Source organism: Sander vitreus, unplaced genomic scaffold (genome assembly GCF_031162955.1).
Source record: "Sander vitreus isolate 19-12246 unplaced genomic scaffold, sanVit1 ctg154_0, whole genome shotgun sequence".
NCBI classification, from domain to species: Eukaryota; Metazoa; Chordata; class Actinopteri; order Perciformes; family Percidae; genus Sander; species Sander vitreus.
This window is the reverse complement of record NW_027595402.1, coordinates 78,148-100,997: the sequence shown is the minus strand read 5'-3', so window position 1 is coordinate 100,997 and position 22,850 is coordinate 78,148. Positions and strand designations below refer to the sequence as shown.

At 41.2% G+C, this 22,850-nt stretch overlaps 2 protein-coding genes across 10 annotated transcripts in view; both read right to left on the bottom strand.

Annotated features, from left to right (window-relative positions):
• Positions 1-464: 464 nt before the first annotated feature.
• Positions 465-9,131, bottom strand: LOC144513216 (uncharacterized). 9 transcript variants are annotated; one of them, XM_078244215.1, is made up of 9 exons: positions 9,023-9,130; positions 7,982-8,066; positions 6,518-6,621; positions 6,357-6,394; positions 6,003-6,061; positions 5,286-5,341; positions 4,807-5,189; positions 4,592-4,706; positions 465-4,513 (listed from the first exon to the last, which is right to left on the bottom strand). In XM_078244215.1, the coding sequence occupies exons 4-9, from the start codon at positions 6,381-6,383 to the stop codon at positions 4,335-4,337; spliced, it is 819 nt and encodes a 272-aa protein (XP_078100341.1). In that variant the 5' UTR covers positions 6,384-6,394; positions 6,518-6,621; positions 7,982-8,066; positions 9,023-9,130; the 3' UTR covers positions 465-4,334. The 9 variants fall into 9 exon arrangements, with proteins under 9 accessions (XP_078100341.1, XP_078100342.1, XP_078100338.1 ...); XM_078244216.1 differs by lacking the exon at positions 7,982-8,066 and having other exon boundaries at positions 9,023-9,131; XM_078244212.1 differs by lacking the exon at positions 9,023-9,130 and having other exon boundaries at positions 6,357-6,430; positions 7,982-8,540.
• Positions 9,132-19,459: 10,328 nt separating this feature from the next.
• Positions 19,460-22,850, bottom strand: part of LOC144513242 (endophilin-A1-like) — a 31,792-nt gene continuing 28,401 nt past the window's right edge. The window contains exons 7-11 of the mRNA XM_078244256.1: positions 22,553-22,656; positions 21,385-21,515; positions 20,698-20,701; positions 20,443-20,458; positions 19,460-20,377 (exon numbers count right to left, since the gene is read on the bottom strand). Of these exons, the coding sequence (XP_078100382.1) occupies positions 20,135-20,377; positions 20,443-20,458; positions 20,698-20,701; positions 21,385-21,515; positions 22,553-22,656 (498 nt within the window). The 3' untranslated portion in view covers positions 19,460-20,134. The remainder of the gene's footprint in view (positions 20,378-20,442; positions 20,459-20,697; positions 20,702-21,384; positions 21,516-22,552; positions 22,657-22,850) is intronic.

Here is a 22,850-nt window from a genome sequence, read left to right as displayed (position 1 = left end):
TGGCCCTATACATAGCGTGATCAATCACCAAGTAACGCAGGACTTAATCAGTGTAATTGCTGATGTAAATTGCAGTTAGTGTTTCTTTGCATACTATGATTTTTTTTCTTCAACAAATGATCAGAAAAACATTACAGTACAAAACTATCATTGTAAACAACTGTAGAATTAAATAAAATGCAGTGACCAATTATTTGGAGCAAACTGTCATCACTCAAATGTGCGTAAGAGTGATCTTGAGTGTTCGTACATTTTGTTCTCAGCTAAGAACAAATCCAAGATAAGAAAACATGAGTGAATGTCAGAATCTTCGTAAAAAGTGCGTAAGTGGGGTTTAAGAACACATTTCTTCGTAAGCACGGTTGGTGAATGAGGCCCAATATTTGCAGCACAAATAGAAAATTTCACAAATTACATATAGGCGAACTATTGACTAAGCTACAGAGTATAGTCACACACTTGACTGCCTTAACCATCATTTTTTATTCAATTTAAATGAATCATTTGAATCAGAATCAGATTGCACTTGTAAGACATTATTCCTTGGTGCATAAGGTGCATACAGTGAACAATAAACATAAAAAAAGGAATAAACAAAGGAATGTACTGCTACATACAATAACATAAATACAGAGATATACTCTTAAAATAATAGTATGTAAAAAGACAGTATGATAATATGTGCTGATGATGATTTCACTTTTTCTTTACTATTTAAAATACAGTAGAATTTATTAACTTCAAAATCGATAATCCTTTGATCAATTAAAACCAATATACCTTTTTTTAAACTACAACAAAACAAAGCAAAAACAAGCCGGCATGTGATGTGATCTGTGTGTGAGTGAGTGAGTGAGTGAGAGGGGGGGGGGGGGGGACGCAACCCGGGGGTTGCTCGGTCAGCAGTTCGTGTAAATGTCACGTTATTTTTAATCTATTGATACGTGTTCCCGGGGACGTTTTTCTCTTTTTTTTTAACGTGGTGGCCAGCATGAAAATGTGAAGTAATGGGAAGCATATTCCGTGGTCACAGCACGAAAATGGTAGGGAGTAGTATAAAAAGCCGAAAATCCGCATAGGGAGGCTGGTCGGGGTGGTGGATGAGTCAAGCAACACAGGACTTTCACCCGGGTGAGCGGGGATCACGTTCCGCGTGTGGGGTTTTGTTTCCCGTAGTCTTCCTAATCACAACCGTCCCGTTATTGTCGCACGTCCCCAGGGGCCGTCTCCCTGTGTGTGAGGCGTCCTTTCCCTGTAATGTTTTCCCTAAACCCAACCTCCGCCATCCCATTATTGTCGCGCGTCCCCCGCAGCCGTCTCCCGGCGTGTATGAGGGGTCCTTTTCGGCCATCTCGATGCGTGTGAGGCGTCCTTTCCCCATAGGGTATTTCATGCTGGCCACCACGTAAAAAACGAGAAAAACGTCCCCGTGAACACGTATCAATAGATTAAAAATAACGTGACATTTAAACGAACTGCCGTGAGACTGGGTTGGTACGTGTGTGTGTGTGTGTGTGTTAGTGAAAGAGGAAAGAAAACCCCTTAGAGAAAGAAAGACACTTTGAAAAATCTGATTATCTCACTCAGTACAATAACTAAAACTCTGTGAAAGGAGAGTTAGCAGGTATTAATTACAGTCTAACAAGCTAGCTGCAATATTCAACACAACATATCAACAAATGCACCGTGATCAGAGTACATTCACAGAAATAGATTTCTAGACAATCATAGATTAATAAATCAACCGCGCACCAGTCGCGCTTATTAATCGATCACATTAATGGTAAACGATGGCAACATTAATAAAACACACTATTCCTCTGCCCAGAAAACCTTAAGCCTTCTTACTGTGTGTTAAGTCCGTTCGTGTCTGTCCATACCTTTCCACGCTAAAACAGAACGGCCCGTGGGGCTCGTCAGCAGTCACGGAGAAACTTTCCCTCCAAAAAGGGCAGAAGGAGGGTAAGCTATGTCACACTGGTGCGTTTTTCATAGGATCCACGGTGCTCCTTGGACACCAAAATGAAATCCACTTTCTCCAGAAAATGGAAATTTTTAGCACAAGCGCTTGTGTGCTTCCTTCAGCAGCGTGAGCCACCAGTGGAAGACTGGGATTTTTGGGTGGTCAGGCCATTTATGGCTCAGGTCCCCTGACCTGGCTCCATGCTGTTTCATGGTCCCAGGAGCGAATGGGAGATCAGAGTTCTCGGACCTGTGGCCATTTTGTGCAGTAGCACCTACGTGTGATTCTGAGGCCTTTTGGTTTAACACAACTGATGGTCCCAACAGTCCCCCTTTTTTGCTCTGAAGACAGTGTTTTGAGGAGCAGAATGGAACTTAACAGTAAAATGTTTTCCTGAAAAGAATTTTACTACCGAAGCTTTGAGGTAGTTTGATTACTGTTTGGAAAAGTTTAGGATGGGAGTGCATGTCAACAGAGTGAGGTGAGGCATGCAGCTATCCCTATGACTCAACTGGTTTGCGTTTCTATCCTCTTGGGGGGGAAGCCTCCCTCCCCCTTTTCCTGGGCGTGAGGACAGCATGTTGAGTCGGTCTGGCTGAACATGTAGTTCAGGAGCAGAACCGCGGCTGTCACGGTTGTGCAGTTTGGAGCTGAGAGGCATTCAACCCACACAGTGAGAGTGCACATGACAGTGAGGAGGTACTGGTTACCTCGCCCAGTTCTGGTAACTGGGCCGATCAAGTTTACCTGGAGGTGGGGCCATAAGTGTATGACCCCCTTTCCCTGGAGTACAGAGAAGGCGCCTGCTCCAGCCACCTTGAGGAGAGTATGCTGGGACTCTGAAGGAAGGCAGTGGATTTGCTGTGCAAAAGCTGGAGGCGGGTCAGGTGGGCGCAAGTGATGGTGCAAGTCTGGCCTGACGGCAGGGTTCTTTGGCCAAAGTGATATGGGCACGTCTGTGGGCGTGGAGCCATAGAAGGATGCACCTTCAACCATACAGGGACGGCGTGGTGCATTGCTTGTGTTCAGCGAGCAAAGGAGAGACCTGTGAAAGTTGGAAAAATCAAGGCTGCCCGACTGTGGTGGCTGTGTGCTCACCGGCGGCAAGGAAGAGTCAGAGCCAAGATCAGGCTCTGGGAGAATCATGGCCATTTGCTCATGAATGACAGTGACTTGTCCGTCTGGGGCTGGCAGACTGCCTGCAGGATCAAGTGGCTTCAGGATGTCGACCTGAGCCTGACTGTGTCCACGTGGCAGTCAGTGAGTGGGCCCGATCTCAGGTGGTTGTGACCGGTGTCCAAGCCTTCTGTGTCACTTACACAGATGTGAATAGGATGCACAAGAGTCATCCTCTGGGGTGTGATATCGACCAAAACAGGTTTTGTGAAGGGCGATTTATTTTGCAGGTAGCTGGGAATGCTACCACTGAATGCTACGGCTAGTACTGTTGTACTGGAGCATTGCTCTAACGACTTCTGCAGAAGTGTTAGAATGTGTCTGACTTATCCTGGAGACGCAGTCCAGCAAGGCTAGGGTGCCCACACCCCCTTTTGCCCCTGCTGCGGTATCTGTACCGTGGGCATTGCCCTTGTGGGCAGGGTCTCCCCAGGACTTCAGGGGAGGGGGTTGTGAGGCGCTAGGCGTCATGGTTTCAGGGTGCACTCTGTGGTCCTCTAGTTCCCCTCCCTGGTCTGGTTCTGCTGATGAGGAACCAGTGCCAGGTCCCTTTGAGGAGTCTGAGACCTAGTTTTGGGGATGGACATGTGTTGTCCGAGTCATTGGGAGCTCCCTCCCCCTTTCGTGGGGGCGGAGTCCAGGCAGAGTGTGGCTTTGAGCTACACAAAGTATCCATTGCGGTGGGTAAAAGTTTCGATCCACTTTTACCGCACAGGGTTTGGACATTTTTACCAGAAATTGGTGCCCAAAAATGTATCAGAATGCAGGAATTGAAGTCTTTTACCCTCAAAATTTCCTGGGGTGACCAGACCCCCCTGCTTTATGTGTTCCCCAAAGGCCAATTCTGAGCAAGGAAAAACCCTGAAGTATAATCACAGACAGCCATAAAAACATAAAATAAATTGCAGAGTCAGAGAGTTACAGAAGATGAAAAGATGGAGAACCAGACGGACAATATGTACAGTGTCAACCGAGAGAAACACAATCGAACAGACAGACAACAAAGAACAACATACTGTAGAGAATGACAGCATACAAACGGCATGAACAGACAGACAGTATGTGTACATTTGTTATAAACGTGTGCTCTTTAAAAAGTAGTAAGCATTGTTTGCCAATTACTTACATTAAATGTTTAAAAATCTGTTACATAAGGTACTGCTTATATTATTTCACCATCTGTACACAAATGTAATTAGTGAATGCAAGTGTCCGTGGGTGGGGCTGCATGGTAATGTGGGCTGGTGTGACTACGGAGCCAGGGCTGAATTTTTGTCCCAGTCCTGGCGGTTAAGTGGGTTCTGGGTTTGAAACCCGGCAAGGGTTCTGTGAACGTTGCATGTTTTGCTTGGAGGATCTCTGTGGATCTCTTCTCTGTGAAAGGATAATTGCTGATTGATTAATTATTCCACACAAAACACAACTGAAAGCAGGGAAGAGAAAGATGCCCACCTAGGTTGTCTTTGATTGATTTCAGATTCTTAAGGAATTCAGACTTTTTTGACATCACCAGTTCATGGTGATCTTGTTCCAGCCTTTTCTTCACTTTGTCCCAGTCCTCGTCGGTCTACACAAAACAGACAATATAACCCATAGTTATCAGGGCCCACAGGTTCACCAGAGTCACAAAGCCTTGCTTGTTCCCAGCAACGTAACTAAGTTCTCACCATATCTTTGAAGGCCTCCCCATTGTGATAGCTCTTGGATCCTGGATACTTTATTCCCTCGTCCATTAGCTTCTTCAGGATTGAAGCCACCAGATGCAGCTTCTCTCCATCGTAGGCATACAGCTGTTTGTCCTCACAGCAGGTCATCAGAACGAGCTGGTCACACGGGCACGAGATCCCCTCCACTACACCTACAACCTGCATACTTACTTTCTCAGGAAGGTAAAACTTTTCCCAACCATCCACCTTGTAATCTTCCCCACTATAAATAGTATCGTCCAGGTCTCCTATCTTCCATGTGGCGCCAGCTGGATTCTTCAAGTTTAAAGTCTTGTGTCTGTTCATGGACACAAAGTCCAACACCCCTTTCAGGTATTCTGAACCTGCAACACATGCCAGACAAGAAGAGTTTGATGGAATACAGAAAACACTTATCATAGCATGGTTTTATGATGTGTGATGCAAGTATGTGTAGCTACATGTTTTCCCTTCGAATTGTTTTAAGTTAGTTAGACCAGACAGCTGATTTTCCGACCTGAAAGAAAGAGAGAAAAGATAATAATCTTGCAGCCGTCAAAAGAGATATGTTAATTATTTAGCTGGTTTAAAGTCGGCAACAATGTTGTAGTCAAGACCACCTAAACCGAGACCAAGTCAAGACCAAGACCAGACCAGTGTGAGGTACACTTTTTAAGTTCCCTTAAGAGTAAAGTATTATATTTTTAAGAGGCCGGAACTGTACCTTTTGACTAATTTGAGGGTACAAAATGAAAGAGAAGGGTAATGAATTGTGTCAAAAGGGTACCTCTCCTGCGACAAGCATTTGTACCCTTTTAGGTACACAATGTTACTTCTATTTTTGGGTGTGTAACCTACACTAGATCCCTGAAACATATGGTATATACACAACTAGCTAATATGTATAGCTAATAAACAATGTCAGTGGTCCCAGCTGTCTGAAAGAACAGGGGAGGTTTTATAGTCCAGGTCCTACCAATATTTGGTATCTACAGGCCAGACACCATCACCAATAACCACCAAGCAAGAACCCATGAACCTTTAAATGAGGAGAATACTGATCACATTGTAAGGACACTTGAGGGTCTAATAATAGAGAATGTAGCATGTTGCTCAGATTTTAAAGACTGCTGACATGACATGAGTTACATAAATACTTAAAATAAATTCCCATTCACCTCAGTTTTATTTGGTAGGAGGATTTCAGAGGTTTCAGGGCCAACTCCAGTCTGGGTCTCTGTCACCAAGAAAACAACATTTGTTTTGTTAAAAGTAGTGGTGGAAAAATATTCAAAAACCTTCCAAAAAGTATCAAAGTACTGCAATGGAATAATAATATAATATAATTACAGAATTTGAGCCTTTTTGAAAACACCAGGTTACATACTGCATTAATAAAAACAACGAACCTAAATCTGGCAAACACATTTTAAAATGTTAACATGATCAATAAACAAGGATTTGAATTATGTATAAATGAATGCATTAAACAAACAATATTTAGCTCACACCACTAAAAAAATGTTACTTACTTTTCCGCAGCTTGCACCTGCTGCCATTTTTAATGAGGCTGTCGGCAAAGTGAAAGAAACAAAACACAACCGAGCTGTAAGATGACCACAGATGAGTAAATAAAACAAAAGTACATGTTAAAATAATGTTTTCTTTATGATTTACATAATGTGTGACTTACGATGTGTCTATATCCTGGTTTGTTTAGTTTCTGTTTTATTTCAGGCTCACTTGTTAATGCGTCATTCTTGATCGACTGCCAGCCCTCAGGTTACCTTACACTCCCTATCACAAACATTGTCTTGTTTATTTTTGTGCTAACTTTGATCCGATCTTACCTTCCGGATCTAAATGCAAATACATCATTTTTCATTTGCACAGAAACTGGTTGTGCGTCATCTTTTCAGTGTCAATATTATCAGCCTTTGTCTATTTAATTCAACTTAAAGGGGCTTTACTAACATGGGTAACACATTTACATCGCCATAGCAGGAGTGAAAAAACCAAAATGTACATACAATAAACAGAGCTGTGTAACATTGCAACTTTTCATAAACAAAATTACAAATCAGATATTCATTTATTTATTCATTCAACCGTTATTTAAACTGGAAAGACCATTGAGGGGCGACCCTCATTTACAGTCTTATTAAGTAATTACAAAGACAGCAACAAAACAACACAGAGAAGAATACACTATCATAGGCAAGATATAAACGACAATAACATCTTTCAAACTTTCTGAATTGAAAAATGTATAAATAAATTAGTATAAAACGGATACAAAAGAAAGAACAATTATGTAAAGAAAGTACAGGTGGAAGTTCGCAGGTTTAAAACCAGATTTCTAAAGTGATGTGGTCTGAAGAACGTGCTGTAACTTGTTCCTTGAGTCACGTTTTCCAAGTTTAGAGTGAGGTCGTTAAACCTGAAAAGCCAGTCAGCAGAACGAGTATCGTATAGATAAAAAAGATACCGGTGCTTTTCACACACACACACACACACACACACACACACACACACACACACACACACACACACACATTCTCACGCAATATTTATACTTTTACACTTGGTCAAAATAATGTAAACATCTGTAGGGACAAAACTAATAAGCTACTAAGGGGTGAACGCTTGAATTAGTTGTTACTCCCCTGAAAAGGTCATTGTTTTGAGTTTATACTCAAAGGTATGAGGTTCTCTTAGCTTAAATATATGGAGTAACTGATACTTGTACTTTTTGAATATCAGTTAAATTAGTACTGATTAAGCCAACTCAAATATTTTCAGTAAATGCAACTCAAGCAACATGATTTCGGAGGCGTTTTCTGGAGAAAACGTGTCCCGTTTGGATTCGGTGATCCAAGACGAGAGTAACGTTCTCACAATAACTGGCTTAATAAACCAGTCAAAACAGAGCAGAGGATAAGTCACACATTAGCTAAACATCACGGCATCATGATTTCACCCCGTATTATTATTATAAAATGTTACCGGAAGTTTAAATCTCAGTAAGCTATGCAAGAGACACAAAAACAGTGTAACCTGAATCACCAGTAATGTTTAAACAGATATACTTAAAAAAAAAAGAAAAAAAAGCCTTCATAAACAAAGTGTGAGAAATGTCATGACCATACAAACTCACAGCTAGACGATAGAAGTGAAGAAGGCAAATCTGAAAGTCCAAAACCTTCATCACACAGAGAGTTTCTGTATCAGCCAACTGCTTCCTATTATATACTCAGCAAAAAAAGAAAAGAAACGCTCCTTTTTCAGGACGCTGTATTTTGAAGACAACACAGTACAATTAAAAATAACTTTAGAGATCTTCACTGTAAAGGGTTTAAATGTTTTCCACGCTTTTAACAATTTATGAACATGCAACTGTTGAACGGTCGAAAAGACAATAAGAGCTTAAAGTGCCCATATTATGAAAAAAACACATTTTCTGGGATTTGGGGTGTTCTTTTGTGTCTCTGGTGCTTCCACACGCATACAAACTTTGAAAAAAATCCATCCATGCTGTTTTGTGTGAGATACGGTTTCTGAATGTGTCCTGCCTTCAGTCTCCGGGTGAGCTGGTCAAAATCGGCACGGCTTGTGACGTCACAAGCCGAAACGAGCTGGCTAGCCGCAACTGTTAGCTCGGTTCTCAATAGCAAAGCACTGCTACAACACACACAAGTTCACCATAATCTCCAAAAGAACTACTTCCATGTGCGTCCTCATTTAGAAGAAGTCTCCCAGCTAATCCTGCCTTGTAACTGACCGAAGTTGTAGAAACAGCCTTTCTTTTACCGTCTATGGAGCTAGCTAGCTGACATGATCTACATCTGAGCTACTGAGCATGTGCAATCAAAGATAGTACAGAAGAAGAAGAAAAGAGGTCTCACTCTGTAGCTAAAACAGAGACCAGCTGAAAAGAGGATCTGCAGCAGTGAGAGAGAGCTGTGCAGTACAACAATATGGTGTTTTTTGAAAATTAAACCCATGTAAACCTATTCTGGTACAACCTTAAAATACAATTATGAACCTGAAAATGAGCATAATATGGGCGCTTTAAGGGTGGTAGGCAATTAAGGTCACAGTTTAAAGAAAATTAGGAAAGTAAAGAGACCTTTCTACTGACTCTGAAAAACACCAAGACATAGACACCCAGGGTCCCTTATAATCTGCGTGAACGTACCTTAGGCGTGGTGAAAGGAGGTATGAGGACAGCAGACGTGGCCAGGGCAATACACTGCAATGTCCCTTCTGTGAGACCCCTAAGACAGCGCTACGGAGAGACAGGAAGCACAGCTGATTGTAGGAACTGCAGTACTTTATGCAAATGAAAGAGTTATAGTAATATAGAAAAAAGGCTCCATCAAATGTTTCCCTAGAGCTTGTGTGGAGGGAATGAACTTACAACAGAAATGAACATGCAACAGTGTAAGTTATGAGAACTTCTTTTTCCTCTCTGTTCTTCATCATCTGTAGGGTTCCCACTAACAGAGCCCAACACAACACTTGGGTCCTTTGGGTGCCACTCAGGGGTAAGAAAGTGGTTTCCTTTAACTTTTTGACTACAAATAAAAACTATTATTATTATAGTTCTTTTTCTTGTGGGTTAAATCAGAAGTGGAAGGACTTATGAGTCACATGCAAACTGGTGTTCAGTCTGAACTAGTTCAGCCTGAAGAACGGAGACAGAAGTCAATGCATCCTGCTCAAAAAGAACAATTTTAAACACTGTGAATACAAAAAACTAGTGCTGCCCCGTTAGGGTCGTTCCCGGTCACTCCCTTAGTGGAATACTTGTACTTATATTGTTTAATATTCAATCTAAAGAATGTGTGACGTACACCAACAACACCAACACAAATTCCTTGTATGTGTTAAAAAACGTACTTGGCAATAAAACCCTTTCTGATCCTCAGGAGCTGCTACCTCCCCAGATCTTGTCACCCCTCCTCAGCCATAACCAGAAGCTGGCCTTCTCTGCCTCTTCTGAGAGCTCCCTCCAGGTTTTGTGTAGCTCTTTGCCTCGTAGCCCTAGATCTCGGACCAGGTGTAATGTTGAGCTCACCACAAAACCCCTTGCTCAAATCTCCATAGGACAGAGTTTCAGACAAGTTGTGTTGGTGCAGCGTTGAGGCAACGCTGCCACCCTGTGGTTAAAAAGTGACATTAACTATTGGCAGAATTCAATATTTAAATCCTATTAATACTTAGTTTCCAGTTGATTAGGTAAACAAAGATGTTATACATTCTACCTTAATTTGTTTTATTTTTTTATTAATTTAGGATCCCCATTAGTTGTTACCGAAGCAACTATTCTTCCTGGGGTCAACACAAAAGATAAAACAAAACAAGATAATCAGTGACTGCGTTTACGTGCACACCAATATTCCAGTATTATTCCGAATATGACAATATTCGGAATTGAAAAAGGTCATGTAAACAGCATATTCCGGTTGGATATTCAGAATAAGGCCTTTTTCCGAATATAGCATTTTCCGATTAAGACGTGGAATATTTCGGTATTATTCGGGTTTTAGAGGCATTCTTTGGACATGTATATAGAACATTTGGAATATGCGTCTCAGTCGTGGGTTTTACCGCAGTTTACGGCATCTTGCTTGTTTACGGCTTACGTTCAGCTCTGTGCGTTGCTATGGTTGCTGTAAACAAACCAACCAGCCGACAGTTTGCAAGGCTGCAGACCTGATAAGAAGGAGAAACACAGATACTTTTAAACATTATCAAAGACTTGGAGATCTATATTGTGAAAGTATCAAAACATCAATCCACAGGGAAAAGCACACAGCCGTATTCAGGAACTGTGCCTTTAAATAAACCGTTACAGTCATTCTCTGGCTGCAATGACGGTGCAGAGACGCTGAGAGCGCAGATGCAAAAAAACAAAAACAAGGAAACGCTGACCAATTAGAGCAGACTGGGCTTGAAGCAGGACTTAGAGGTGGGCTTAAAGCGCGCTCCCTTTACCTTGGAAGTCGTAGCTTGGAATGGCGTTACAACCGAGTTGACCGCGTTTCGATACAACTAGCGGGAACAACCGTTATTTCACAGCCAGATCAGCCATTGTTAGCAATACCAGTTGATAACAACGCATTACGCTGTGTTTTGAGCGTACAAACACAATAGCAACATGTCCACAGATAGAAGTTGGACAGTACTGTGTTCAAGATGGATTTAATGAGACACAAATAAGACTCAAGATTAAATAAACAGTATGTTACTACAGCTTTCACTACTGTTGATGAACAGAGCAGCCACGTTGGCTTTGCTCGGGGTACTGCGAGGTTCTCCGACTTCCCGAGTCGGAAATTCGACTTCAGGGGGCGTTGTTCTTCTTCGTAATTTCCGACTGGGAACTCGTTAATCCCGACTTCTCCGTTCAAATTGAACGTACCATTAAATTGCTAAAATGGAGCGTTGCAGACAGACGTTTAAGTCGTCCAAATTTGACCCGTTTTGAAAGTTCTTAAATATGGGTTTCTTACAAACAAATTGCCCAAAAACAGCATGGCTGCATGCACATACGTTGTATTGAACCCACCAACATTCTTCGTATGTAAAATGAATGATTACTTCCATTGAATTGTGGGTTTTATAGCATTTCTTTTATATATATTTTTTTAAATGGTTTAAAAACTGTATCCTGAACAAACTTTGACATATACCAGTCTGTGATTCACTCAACATTCTCTGATCTTAACTATTAGTCAAAATAATGCATCATTTCTGCTTTTTTAAACTGAAAAAATTGGCATTTCCCATCGACCAAAATGTACTTTTTTTTGGCGCTTTTTGTTGCTTATTTTGATTCTTTTATAAATGTTTTTGTCACTTTTTTAACGTTTTTTTTTTATTTTTTATTCATGGTCAATAAACCTAATTTAAATGACATTATGCCACATTTCTTGTTTAAAAAAAGCAGAGGTTATGCATTTAAATTAGGTTTATTGACCATTAATAAAAAAACGTTGAAAAAGTGGAAAAAACATTTATAAAAGAATCAAAATAAGCAACAAAAACATGGGAAAAAGCGCAAAAAAAATTGGATTTTGGTCGATTGGAAGACACCACAAGCGTTAAGCATGTAAACATGTTTCAGTAGAAACCCAAAATACAAGTATGAACCTGAAAATGAGCACATTAAAGAACAGATTGAACTCCATATGTCTGCAGAGTTGATCATAGTGTTAATTCTTTATTGTCATTACATTGTAGATCATCTTCACGACAAGCAGATATACATACAGTGGTCTTAGATTATATTAGTATCAATTAGATAGTTAATATCACAGCTAGGTTTTCCCATTGACCAAGCCCCCACCCCACACCCAAATATCCCTTCACTCTCCCTCCCTCCATCCCTACACATCATACACCGATGTATTGACAACCGTCAAATACGCCACAGGTGCCGAATCCATAAAGAGGACGCAGGAATAAATAAATAAATACATACATTACATAAATAAATAGCAACACGGTGTGTATATACCCACATACACACATGTAGCTCACCAGAAGACACTAGGTTCATACAGGCTTATTTTATACAGCCACAAGGCATAATGTAACACGGCCAGACCAAGGCCACGTTATCATTATCAGTTAAGTTTATTGAAAGCAAAACAGCCCACAGAGCAGGAACAATCTCATTGGTTCAGATGTGTTGGGTGGGGCCTAAAAAGATGTAACTGTTCGCTAATGCCTTCCATATACTAGACGACTCTGAACAGACTTTGAAAAGACTAAAGTCAGACACCATCTCACATCTAAAGACTATCATCTCACAGCTAACGTTGACGACATAATGTCGTAATATGTTAGACTGGGGATCTTGCAGGGTCAAACATTGCAGAACTACGAGATTAGTTTTTTAAAACTAGCTAGCTACCGCTACCGTTAGCTGGTAACTTAAGGGAAAGTCTGCAGATTTTCTCTTCTGTCGTACATGCAGATGAACGGCAGCCTTTCACGGAGGTCTGCGCTCTCCGGGTGCCCCTCGGGTTAATTGATTATGAACGTCACATGACTCTTAGCCATATTCTGTAATCCCTGACTGACTCCCTTCAGTTTAATAAAAAGATACTCTCTCGTGTGCACTAAACGTAGCCTGTCTCAAATGTCATTTTTACATATTTTAAATGTAACAGCGTGCTCAGCGTGTAACACCACTTGATCCATGGTGAAACGTTGTTTCGTCTCACTATACACAGTGTATATGGTTGAAATTACAATAAAACCCACTTGACTTGACTTGAATGTAATAACAAAGACCACATGCATCTAAATATGTTTTTTTTTTAATTAGAAATATGCAGTTTTGAGATTAAGGGGCGATTTCCTGTTGCCTTGATTTTCTATTATATCAGAAACAGTCAACATGTGAATACATAATCAGTCGTATAATCTGACTTTTCGGGAAGTTTAGCCGAACCAATGAGAACATTTCTGCTTTCAGAGCCGCTCTATCTCTGAGGACGGACCGGAGAACTAAAGCTTCAGTCGAAGGGTTGGATTCAAAGTGCTCTGCTCGACAATCTGAGAGCGATGTTGAAATTAAACTGAGGCAGGTAACGTGGCCTAAATCCGACTCTCATTTGGGTGAAAAGAGAAAACAGGAGTGTAACACTGTACAAGTCCCTCATTGAGGTTAGAATACATCTCGCCATTAGAGGGCAAATCAGCATGAGGAAAAAACACACAAAAAGAAGAGAAACCATTCGGACAAGGTGCAAAATAATTAAAAACATATTCAAGATTTTTTAAAGCACTTTGTAATTTGGAGAGGAGAGCTATACAAATATAGCATAACTAAGATAAACAAATAAGTAACTAATGCAGAGTTAACCGAGGCTCCAGCGGGATGAATATCTCCCTGTTTTTATTTGGAAAACCATCCCAAAACAGCTGTGAAGTCATTCAGTTTAAAGGACAATTCCGGCGCAAAACGTACCTAGGGGTTAATAACATATGTGTACCGAGTCGACCGTTCTCTGGGATATGTTTTCATGCTAATCGAAGGTGTCTCTAGCTAGAAACAAGCTACCGCAAACCGGTGATTAGCTTCTAATGCTAGCTTTCGGGGCAGAGGGTAAATCGCTATTTTATTAAAAAGATAGATTATAAAGACAGTAGCGTTCATGTTTACAGGTGGTTCGACTGGTCATGACTGTTTTCCAAGATGGCGCCTGCTTGTATACGTGAACGCTACAGTCTTTATAATCTTATTAATAAACTGTCTGTACACAAAGTTCTCAATGCTTCGGTTTACATGTAGGGACCCTCATTATGCTATCATGGAAGTGTGGTGCTATTTTGAGCCTTGTTAGTGGTATAAAATAGCAATTTACCCTCTGTCCCGAAAGCTAGCGTTACAAGCTAATCACCCGTTTGCGGTAGCTTGTTTCAAGCGAGAGACACATTCAATTAGCATGAAAACATCTCCCAGAGAACGGTTGACTTGGTACACGTGTTATTAACCCATAGGTTCATTTTGCGCCGGAATTGTCCTTTAATGCAGTTCACAGACTTTCCACAGGCGGACTTGAAAAATCAGGTTTTAGACTCCGAACGAACAGACAAAACAAAGAAAATCAAAAGGAGAACACTGAACACAGTTGTGCCCCAAAATGCCATCTTTTACAACAGCCTGTAACAGTTTTAGTCAAGCAGGTACAGTATCTGGCAGAAAGAGAGTTAGTTACGTTAGAGTTTGTTTGTGATTTTATTGACGCTGTCACAAATGTGCTTTGGCAATGGAAGAGATGTCCGACAGCTCTTTAGATAGACAGACATCTCTTCCTTTTATTGAAACATGTTATTGTTATATTATGATTTATTGCCTTGGTATTCAACGTTTATTGACTGTAGAGAGATGATATTGAATCTCTGGTTGAAAATATTATTATCTGAGTCTAAAACAACATTATGGCTTTCAAGAGGAACTCTTAAACGTTCCCATCCTCCAACCAAACCGGGTGTATTATTACTATTGTAATATTACTATTGTATGTACTATAACTAACTATTGTCGACTTGTTGTAATGTATTCAGAATACAAGAAGATGAAGTATCCACTTTAAAAACCAAACGGTTCTTTTACATTCTGACAATAGTTTGATAAACCTACCTACATGTAGCCTGGTCCTACCAGACTTTTAACTTCTGGATATTCGGCAGCGTTGCCACAACGGACCGAATGGCTTCGCTCGCATCTTTCTCTGCCGCCATTACGGAACTACAACTCAAACTAGCGGACGACCTCAACGTCATCGTTCTCAGCCACTCCCTCTGTTTGCTGATTGGACCGGTAAAGATTTGACCCAAAAATGTACTGAAGGAAAATGAAAATTGAGCGGAAGAGAGAGTAGATTTTGAGTAGATTTTGGGTCAGGGACAAAAGTGACAACATCCTAAATATAAATCAGGGAATGGGAAAAAAGATTGGAAAAAAAAAAGTTAGAGTTTGTATCAGTCCATGTCCGTAAAGCCCCTTGGCTGTTATTGTAATAAATGACTTGTAATGTAATGTGTAATAATTGTTTCAAGAGCCATTTTGGATTCTGTTAGTTTTGGGCCTCCTGCCACTTGGGGCAGTAGTTCACTGTCAATTAGACAAGAGATTATAGTCAAGGGTCCAAAACGTCCAAAAAGGCGTCCAAAAAAGCGTTGAAAACGTCGAAAAGTGCGTCCAAAAAAGCGTCAAAAAGTGTTGAAAAAAGCACTGAAAACGTTGGAAAAAACGTCATAAATAAGCGAAGAAAAAGCGTCAAAAGATTTTAAAAAAAATACGTCAAATGGGTCGATAAAGCGTAGAAAAAAGTAGTGTAGTGGTATACAGAGAGGCTGAGTGGACTGGTTATAGTGGGACAGTCTTTGTATTAAAAACACTGGACATTTGGTTGTCTATTGCACGAGTCTTAAACAAACTTCTAGCAATTGTCAACCGTGGTGGCCGTTCGTTTGATAGGCAAAGGGGTCACTACAATTGAAAATGTGACAAAAACCATTCAAAGTAAAAATGTTTCGTCCTTCAGACTATGCATCCCAAGATTTATTCTCAATATATAAAACCTTTCTCTGTATTTTTAACAAAATCTGTTACATTTAGGATGACTCCATACTCAGGCGCTAAATACTTAAACTTTTAAGTATTCTGCTGCTCAACACTGCAAAGACGGGAAAGTGAAGCGAAAAGGCTAGCCTGTTAGCCACACAAACGCCCGGATAGAAAGACCCTACGCTGTTTTAATTTAACAATACAGTCTACACATTAAATATCCAATAAAACCTTAAAGTTCAGTTTTAGTTTTAAAAATGTGAGCATGGTAAATGAGAACACAAATCTAGACCGATGTAGACGAAGAGCTCCGATCTTTGACACCATGCAGTTGTTTTATGTACAATGGAGTCGATATAAACCCAGCACCAGACCAACAAGTTCATCAGTCTCATGTTTCGTTTGAATGGACGGACAAGACACATTTGATCAGATCTCTTTGCTTCGACATTGCAGTCATCTGTCTAATCGTCTGTGAAACTCACTGGCAGCTTTTCTCGTTAGCGAACCAAAGTCGATAAGTGCCAAAGCTGACAAAATCTGACATTCTGGTGTTAAAATGTTCAGCTGCTGCGATCAGGGTTTTAAATTAACTTTTTTAGATCACAAACCAACGTGGCTAGCAGATATCTAAAGTTACCAGCCAATCAGATGTTCCACTAGCCACATGCTTTCCTAACTAAGTTTACTACCTAATTTCAGCTCCTCTGGTTTGTTTTGCGCCGTTCCGTTCGTCTTCTCCGTTTTAGCGTAGCTTGTAATCTATACCACATGCGCCAGGCACGTTCCTAACGGTTGTAAGACACGTCAAGCAAACGTTTCCAAGCCAAGCGAACACAAAACCGCCAAAAATTCTTGGTGGAAAACAGACCAATCTGGCAACACTCGCTGTGCACGAAATATGCACAGCAGTAACTGGGGTATGGTCTTACCCTGGTTACAAGCCAAAAACATTTTTTTTTACCCGCATTTGGCAGGTTGGCAGGTGTTAATTTAAAGCCCTGGCTGCGATCAAACGCAAAAACATGTACCGATGCTTTCCAGCGGCCTTAAAAAAGTTGATCTGTTTAATGTAAAAATCTGTGATAAATAGTTGAATTATTAAAGAGCCCTTAAGAATAAGGACTAGACTCTTTAAACACTGCCTTATAAAGAACACTTCTGATATAGACAAACACTTAGGTAGGTAGCACTGTGGTGGGGTAAAAGTTATCGCCAAAAAGTCCCAATAAAGTCCTACTTTAAACTCCAGGGAACTAGCACGGCTAACAGTTACTACGAGACTGTCCTCCTCCGAAAAACGCCCAAATGGGTCGTTTGTTCAAGCAGCAATTACGAGTCATATTTACGTTTATAGTGGCGGTGACCTCTAGTGACCGTAGTAGTGATGACGGGAGCAAAGCAGGAAGTAAGGTGACGAACTGGGTTGGTGGGTGGATTAAACACACACAGGACTTTCATCCCGTTTGAAAATAAAATTAAACAACGAGTTTTTTTTAACTTTACGGAACAAACGGAGCTACGTCAAGTTCAGGAAGTGAAGTAACATCTGATTTGAACCCAAACCACCATATTTTCCTAAACTTAACCAAGTAGTTTTGGTGCCTAAACCGAACCAAACTGCTAATGTTTCACAACGTTGAAACGTTAAACCATAGCTGATCGGCCCAATCAAATTGTCAGGGCGGGCTTTATACGATGATGGACAGACGATCAACGGTAACGTAATCAACCACATCACCAAAGAGCGCTTGGGTTGAATTAGTTTACAACAAAGATGGCTGCCATCGCGTCTGTTATAGAAGATATCGACAGAACAGAGAACCACGATCAAGGCATTTGTCGGACGGAAAGATGTTTTTGCCATCCTTCCTACGGGATTCGGCAAAAGTTCAACATACATCACATAGGCTACTCCATTGCTCTGATTGGTTGTAGGTCTATCCGTTGCTCTGATTGGTGGTAGGTCTATCCGTTGCTCTGATTGGTGGTAGGTCTATCCGTTGCTCTGATTGGTGGTAGGTCTATCTGTGGCTCTGATTGGTGGTACGTCTATCCGTTGCTCTGATTGGTGGTAGGTCTATCCGTTGCTCTGATTGGTTGTAGGTCTATCCAATTGAGTGCAGAGGCCTTTTCTTTCCTGGTTCGGTTGAAACATGCCCCATAATCACAGCCCAATGGAGCGGTATCAGACTCATATTCTGACTAGAATCTGAATATGACGACGTCAGTCTAAGAAATTCTATCACCCAGGACTGAAATGTTAAGGACTGCCACTTTAAGGACCCGCTGAGCATCAGCCTTCCTAAATGTAATTAATGGTAGAGGACTTAAATCTATGAATTTTAATACGGCTCACGCAGTCCAGCATGCAAAAACCACGAATAAGACGAGTGAACACGTATCTACTCCACACAGAACACTATGAATGGGTGACTCAGAAAAAAAAAAAAAAATCTAAGCATCTTTTCCTCCATGCACACCTGGTGAAAAGTTCTGGTCAATGCAACTGGCGCTGCTGTCCGGTAAATCACGTAACCCAGAGTTTATCAACGTGTTAAATGAGTTTCCTGACCCTAAGACCTTTAAAAACCTATCCATTAAAGGATGAATGGGTGACGAGTAGTCTGTAAAAATCTACTTATTGCAGATACGACTTTATTCCAAAGATGCACCCCTAAAAAAAACAACTACATTTCACGGGCGTCTTTCTACTCTCGTTTCTGATTTGGCTGGTTCATGCGTACAGCCAGTTGAGTCGATACTCAGAAAAAAAGGCAGAGTATGTTACAAGAGTACGAGATGTACTCAAAGAAAAGCAGAATGGTCTGGTGCCCTATCTGCGGCTCCGGACCATGAGCTAGAGGCCTGTACATGGTATGGAGCCATGCTGAAAGTGCAAGTAAAGAAGGGAAGGAGAAAAAGACAGAAAGTGGGGAAGACTGTGACAAATCTCGGACTGAAGAAGAGCACAGGAAAGGCAAGTCAAGGTAGAAAAGACAGAAGTACTTTGAGAGAAAAACAGCAAGAAACTTAAAGGTTTTTTTTCAAACTGGACCCTATTTTCCCACGCATTGGTGTCTAAGTGACTGATGGGAACATTTTCTCTGCTGAAAGGCTCAAATTATTATTCTAAATGTCTGACAACATTATGGAAAGGATCCCTACAGAGATAGACCTTTTTGTTTAAGAGTAAGATCCTTTTTGTTTAACCAGAAACAGATCTGAAATCGCCGTCACCAAACCCACCAGACTCCATGTAAATAATCAGTACTTTTAGCGTGTACAGAGCCAGCATATTTTCACATGTAAATGGGTGAATTAGGGGTTTATTTTAACCAAACCACGACTTTGAATGAATTGTGTTTTACGCTGATAACAGTACTGTTTATTTACATGGAGTCTGGTGAGTTTAGCGATGGCGATTTTCGGGGCTGTTTCATGTTAAACAAAAAGGATCTTACTCTTTAACCAAAAGGTCTATCTCTGTAGGGATCCTTTCCATAATGTTGTCAGACACTTAGAATAATAATCTGAGCCTGTCAGTGGCAAAAACTGAACTTTTAGCGGATGCAAAATCAACGAAATTGCTCATTATAACGTTACATTGCAGTTTCGTCTTGCTTAATACTGCACCAATTTCAAATACGGTTGTTCCCATCACACACTAAGACACAAAAACGAGAAAAATGAGAGCCCATGTTCAAAAAAAAACCCTGAAGTAACCCCTTCAAGAAGAGAAGAAAAGACAGCAGCACAAAAGAAGCTGTCAGGGAGTTAAACAGACAAGCGAGGCTTTGTGCTGGCTCGGTCATAATAGAGTAAGAACAAGTCGAAACGCACATACAGACACACACATGCACGTACATATACACCCTGCCTTTGAGTCTCCAAAGCCTCATTGGTTCCCAGTGCCGCCCGGCTGAGTGAGCGGTGTAAAAAGAACATCATCTCTGCGTCTTGTCTTCCCCTTTCAATCCCTCCTTTCTGCATCTCTCACACTTAAAATCCTCCTCCCATCACCGCCCCACTGCCTCGTCCCGTCCATCCCCGTCTCCATCTCCGTCTCTGTCATTGCAGTCCTGTTTTTGTGAAAGCAGAATCGCACAAAAAGCACAGGAAGAAGAAGTAGAAGGAGGGCGTGGTTTTTTGTTTTTCAGGGTGTCTGGATTGGTCGAGGGGTTTGAGGGTCAGGTCATTGGCGGGGGGTGGGGGGAACTAATGGGGGAGCGGCACCAGAATATCCACGTAGTTGATGGGGAAGAAGCCCGACTGGCCGTTGATCATGCCCTCGTACCAGTTGTCGTCGATCTGATTGGTCAGGGTGATGATGTCGCCCTCTTTAAAGCCCAGCTCGCCCTCGTTCTCTGGTTCAAAGTCGTAGAGCGCTCGGCAACACGGCTGGTCCATGGGGGCTGGGGGGCGGGGGACACACAAGCCAGAAATATATGAATTGTAGGCCTGTAACAGTTATTACATAATTGTCTAATTGGCAATTTTTTACATACCTCTTCTGTATGTAACACGTTATGGTGCAAATGTCTTTATGTATGTAAAGGAAATTATAATATTTTTTTTTGGGGGGGGTGGGGGTCCAGCCAAGGGCGTGACTTGGGGCTCAACATTGGGGGATTGAGATCTCCAACTATTTAGGGAGGTACCGGGACATGTCTGCATGGATTGAAATATGAGACAAAAACCTTGAAAAAGTAAAACTAAAATGTTCAAAAAACGCCAGAAAAACAACTCTCCAATCTCCAGATCTCCAACTATCCAGGGACATGTCTGCAAATTTCGAAAAAAAAAAGCTACAAAAAAAATCAAAAGAAGCGACAAAAAGGCCAAGAGGCAAAAAAAAATTAAAAAGGCGACAACACTGCCCAAAATAACCCTCGCAAAAACTCCGAAAAGCAACAAAAACGTTTAAAAAGGAAAAATAAATAAATAAAATGTAAATTACACCGTATATATACAACATATAACTGTATATATACACTACCGGTCAAAAGCTTAACTTACCACTTAAAAGTTGTTTTTTTAATCAGGGCAGCAGTTTCCAGATTACATTATGTGCTTACATAATTGCAAAAGGGTTCTCCAATGTTTTCTCAGTTAGCCTTTTAAAATGATATCAGATTAGTGAACAGAATGGGCCTTTGGAAACGTTGGATGAATGGTTGCTGATAATGGGCAATGTAGATATTGCATTAAAGATCAGCCACTTCTTTCTACAACAGTCGAGAACCCTTTTGCAATTATGTAAGCACATAATGTAATATCTGAAAACTGCTGCCCTGATTAAAAAAACAATGCAACTAATCTCAGCTGGTATTCTGTCTGTAATGGAGTGGAATGGGAATGTATAAGTGACCCCAAACTTTTGACCGGTAGTGTAAATTTCTATCCATTTTGTTTCTATGGTTCCAGCACTCGTTCTCCGACCCAGAGTGGACTCCCAGCCAGTGTACCTGGTGATCTTCCGGGCGATTTGGCCGAGTGGATCCCCCCGTTGTGGCTCTCGCTGGATGGCAGCAGCTCCAGAGTCATTCGGGGTTTGGGAGTGTACTCCTTCCTCGGTTTATTGGACACTTCTTTTATCCTGGAGGGACACATTATCAACGTTCAATATGTTGGTTTGTGTATGTACGCACCTATCACCAAGGCAAACTCCATGAACAGTGACTACTGTGGCTATAAACAGTTGGGCTGCACGATATGTTTGTGTCTCAAACCGCACACTTCCGTTAACAGGCAGAACACTTTGTACACTACGTACTGAATTGCATAGTGCGTACATTTCAACAGGGGAGATGGATGGATGGATGGATGGATGGATGGATGGATGGACTGATGGTTGGATGGTTGGATGAATGGATGAATAGATGGATGGATGGTTGGTTGGTTGGATGGATGGATGGATGGATGGATGGATGGATGGATGGATGGATGGTTAAATGGATGGATGGATGGATGGATGGATTGATGGATGGTTGGATGGATGGATGGATGGTTGGATGGATGAATGGTTGATTGGATGGATGGATGGTTGGATGGATGGATGGATGGATGGTTGGATGGATGGATGGTTGGATGGATGAGTGCACCTTCCGGGTTCTCGTAGTGCACTGCATTTGACCACACTTTGACAGTGTAAACACACTATGTAATCAAAATAGCTAGTGTAAGTACAGAAGCACGCGATTTGAGACACAGCAATGTTATATGCAATAACGGTGTTGAATACGGTGATAACAATATTACTTGCGATACATAAACGGATATTGAAGTATTCAGTATTTTGCTAAAATACAACAAACTGCTTGTTGGATTTCAAACAAATGAAAGGAAATCATGTCCAACTTTCTTTTACTGAACAAATTAAACTTTGAAGTAAACATAAAAGGCAGCACTTAAACAACATGTTAAAGTGCAGTTTTTCTACTGATTTCTTTCAACTAACACCAAAAATCTCGGAGTGTCTTTCGCGATGACGATAAAAGAACGATATATTGTGCAGCTCTAATGAATACCTTTCTGATTCTGATACAGTAGAATAAAGGTTTGTCTATCCACACTTATGACTGTATGTTTATGGGTTTGTTTGTAAAAATCTCAAGTAGACATATAGAGCCATACCTGTCTTCCATTTTACTGGCGAGCTGTTGGAGGATTTCGGCCGAGCGGCTGTGGTATTCCAGCTGAGCCTGAACCAACGCTGCCAGCTGGCTCACCTGCTCTATCTGCAACACACACACACACACACACACACACACACACACACACACACACACACACACACACACACACACACGTTTTTTTTCTCTCCCCCTGTTCTGTACCCATGCTGGGCCTGGGTCTGGCTTGGCACAGCAACACACGGGTAACTATAGCAACGGTAAGGGTGAATATTTGATCACGTTTGTGTCCGTATTGT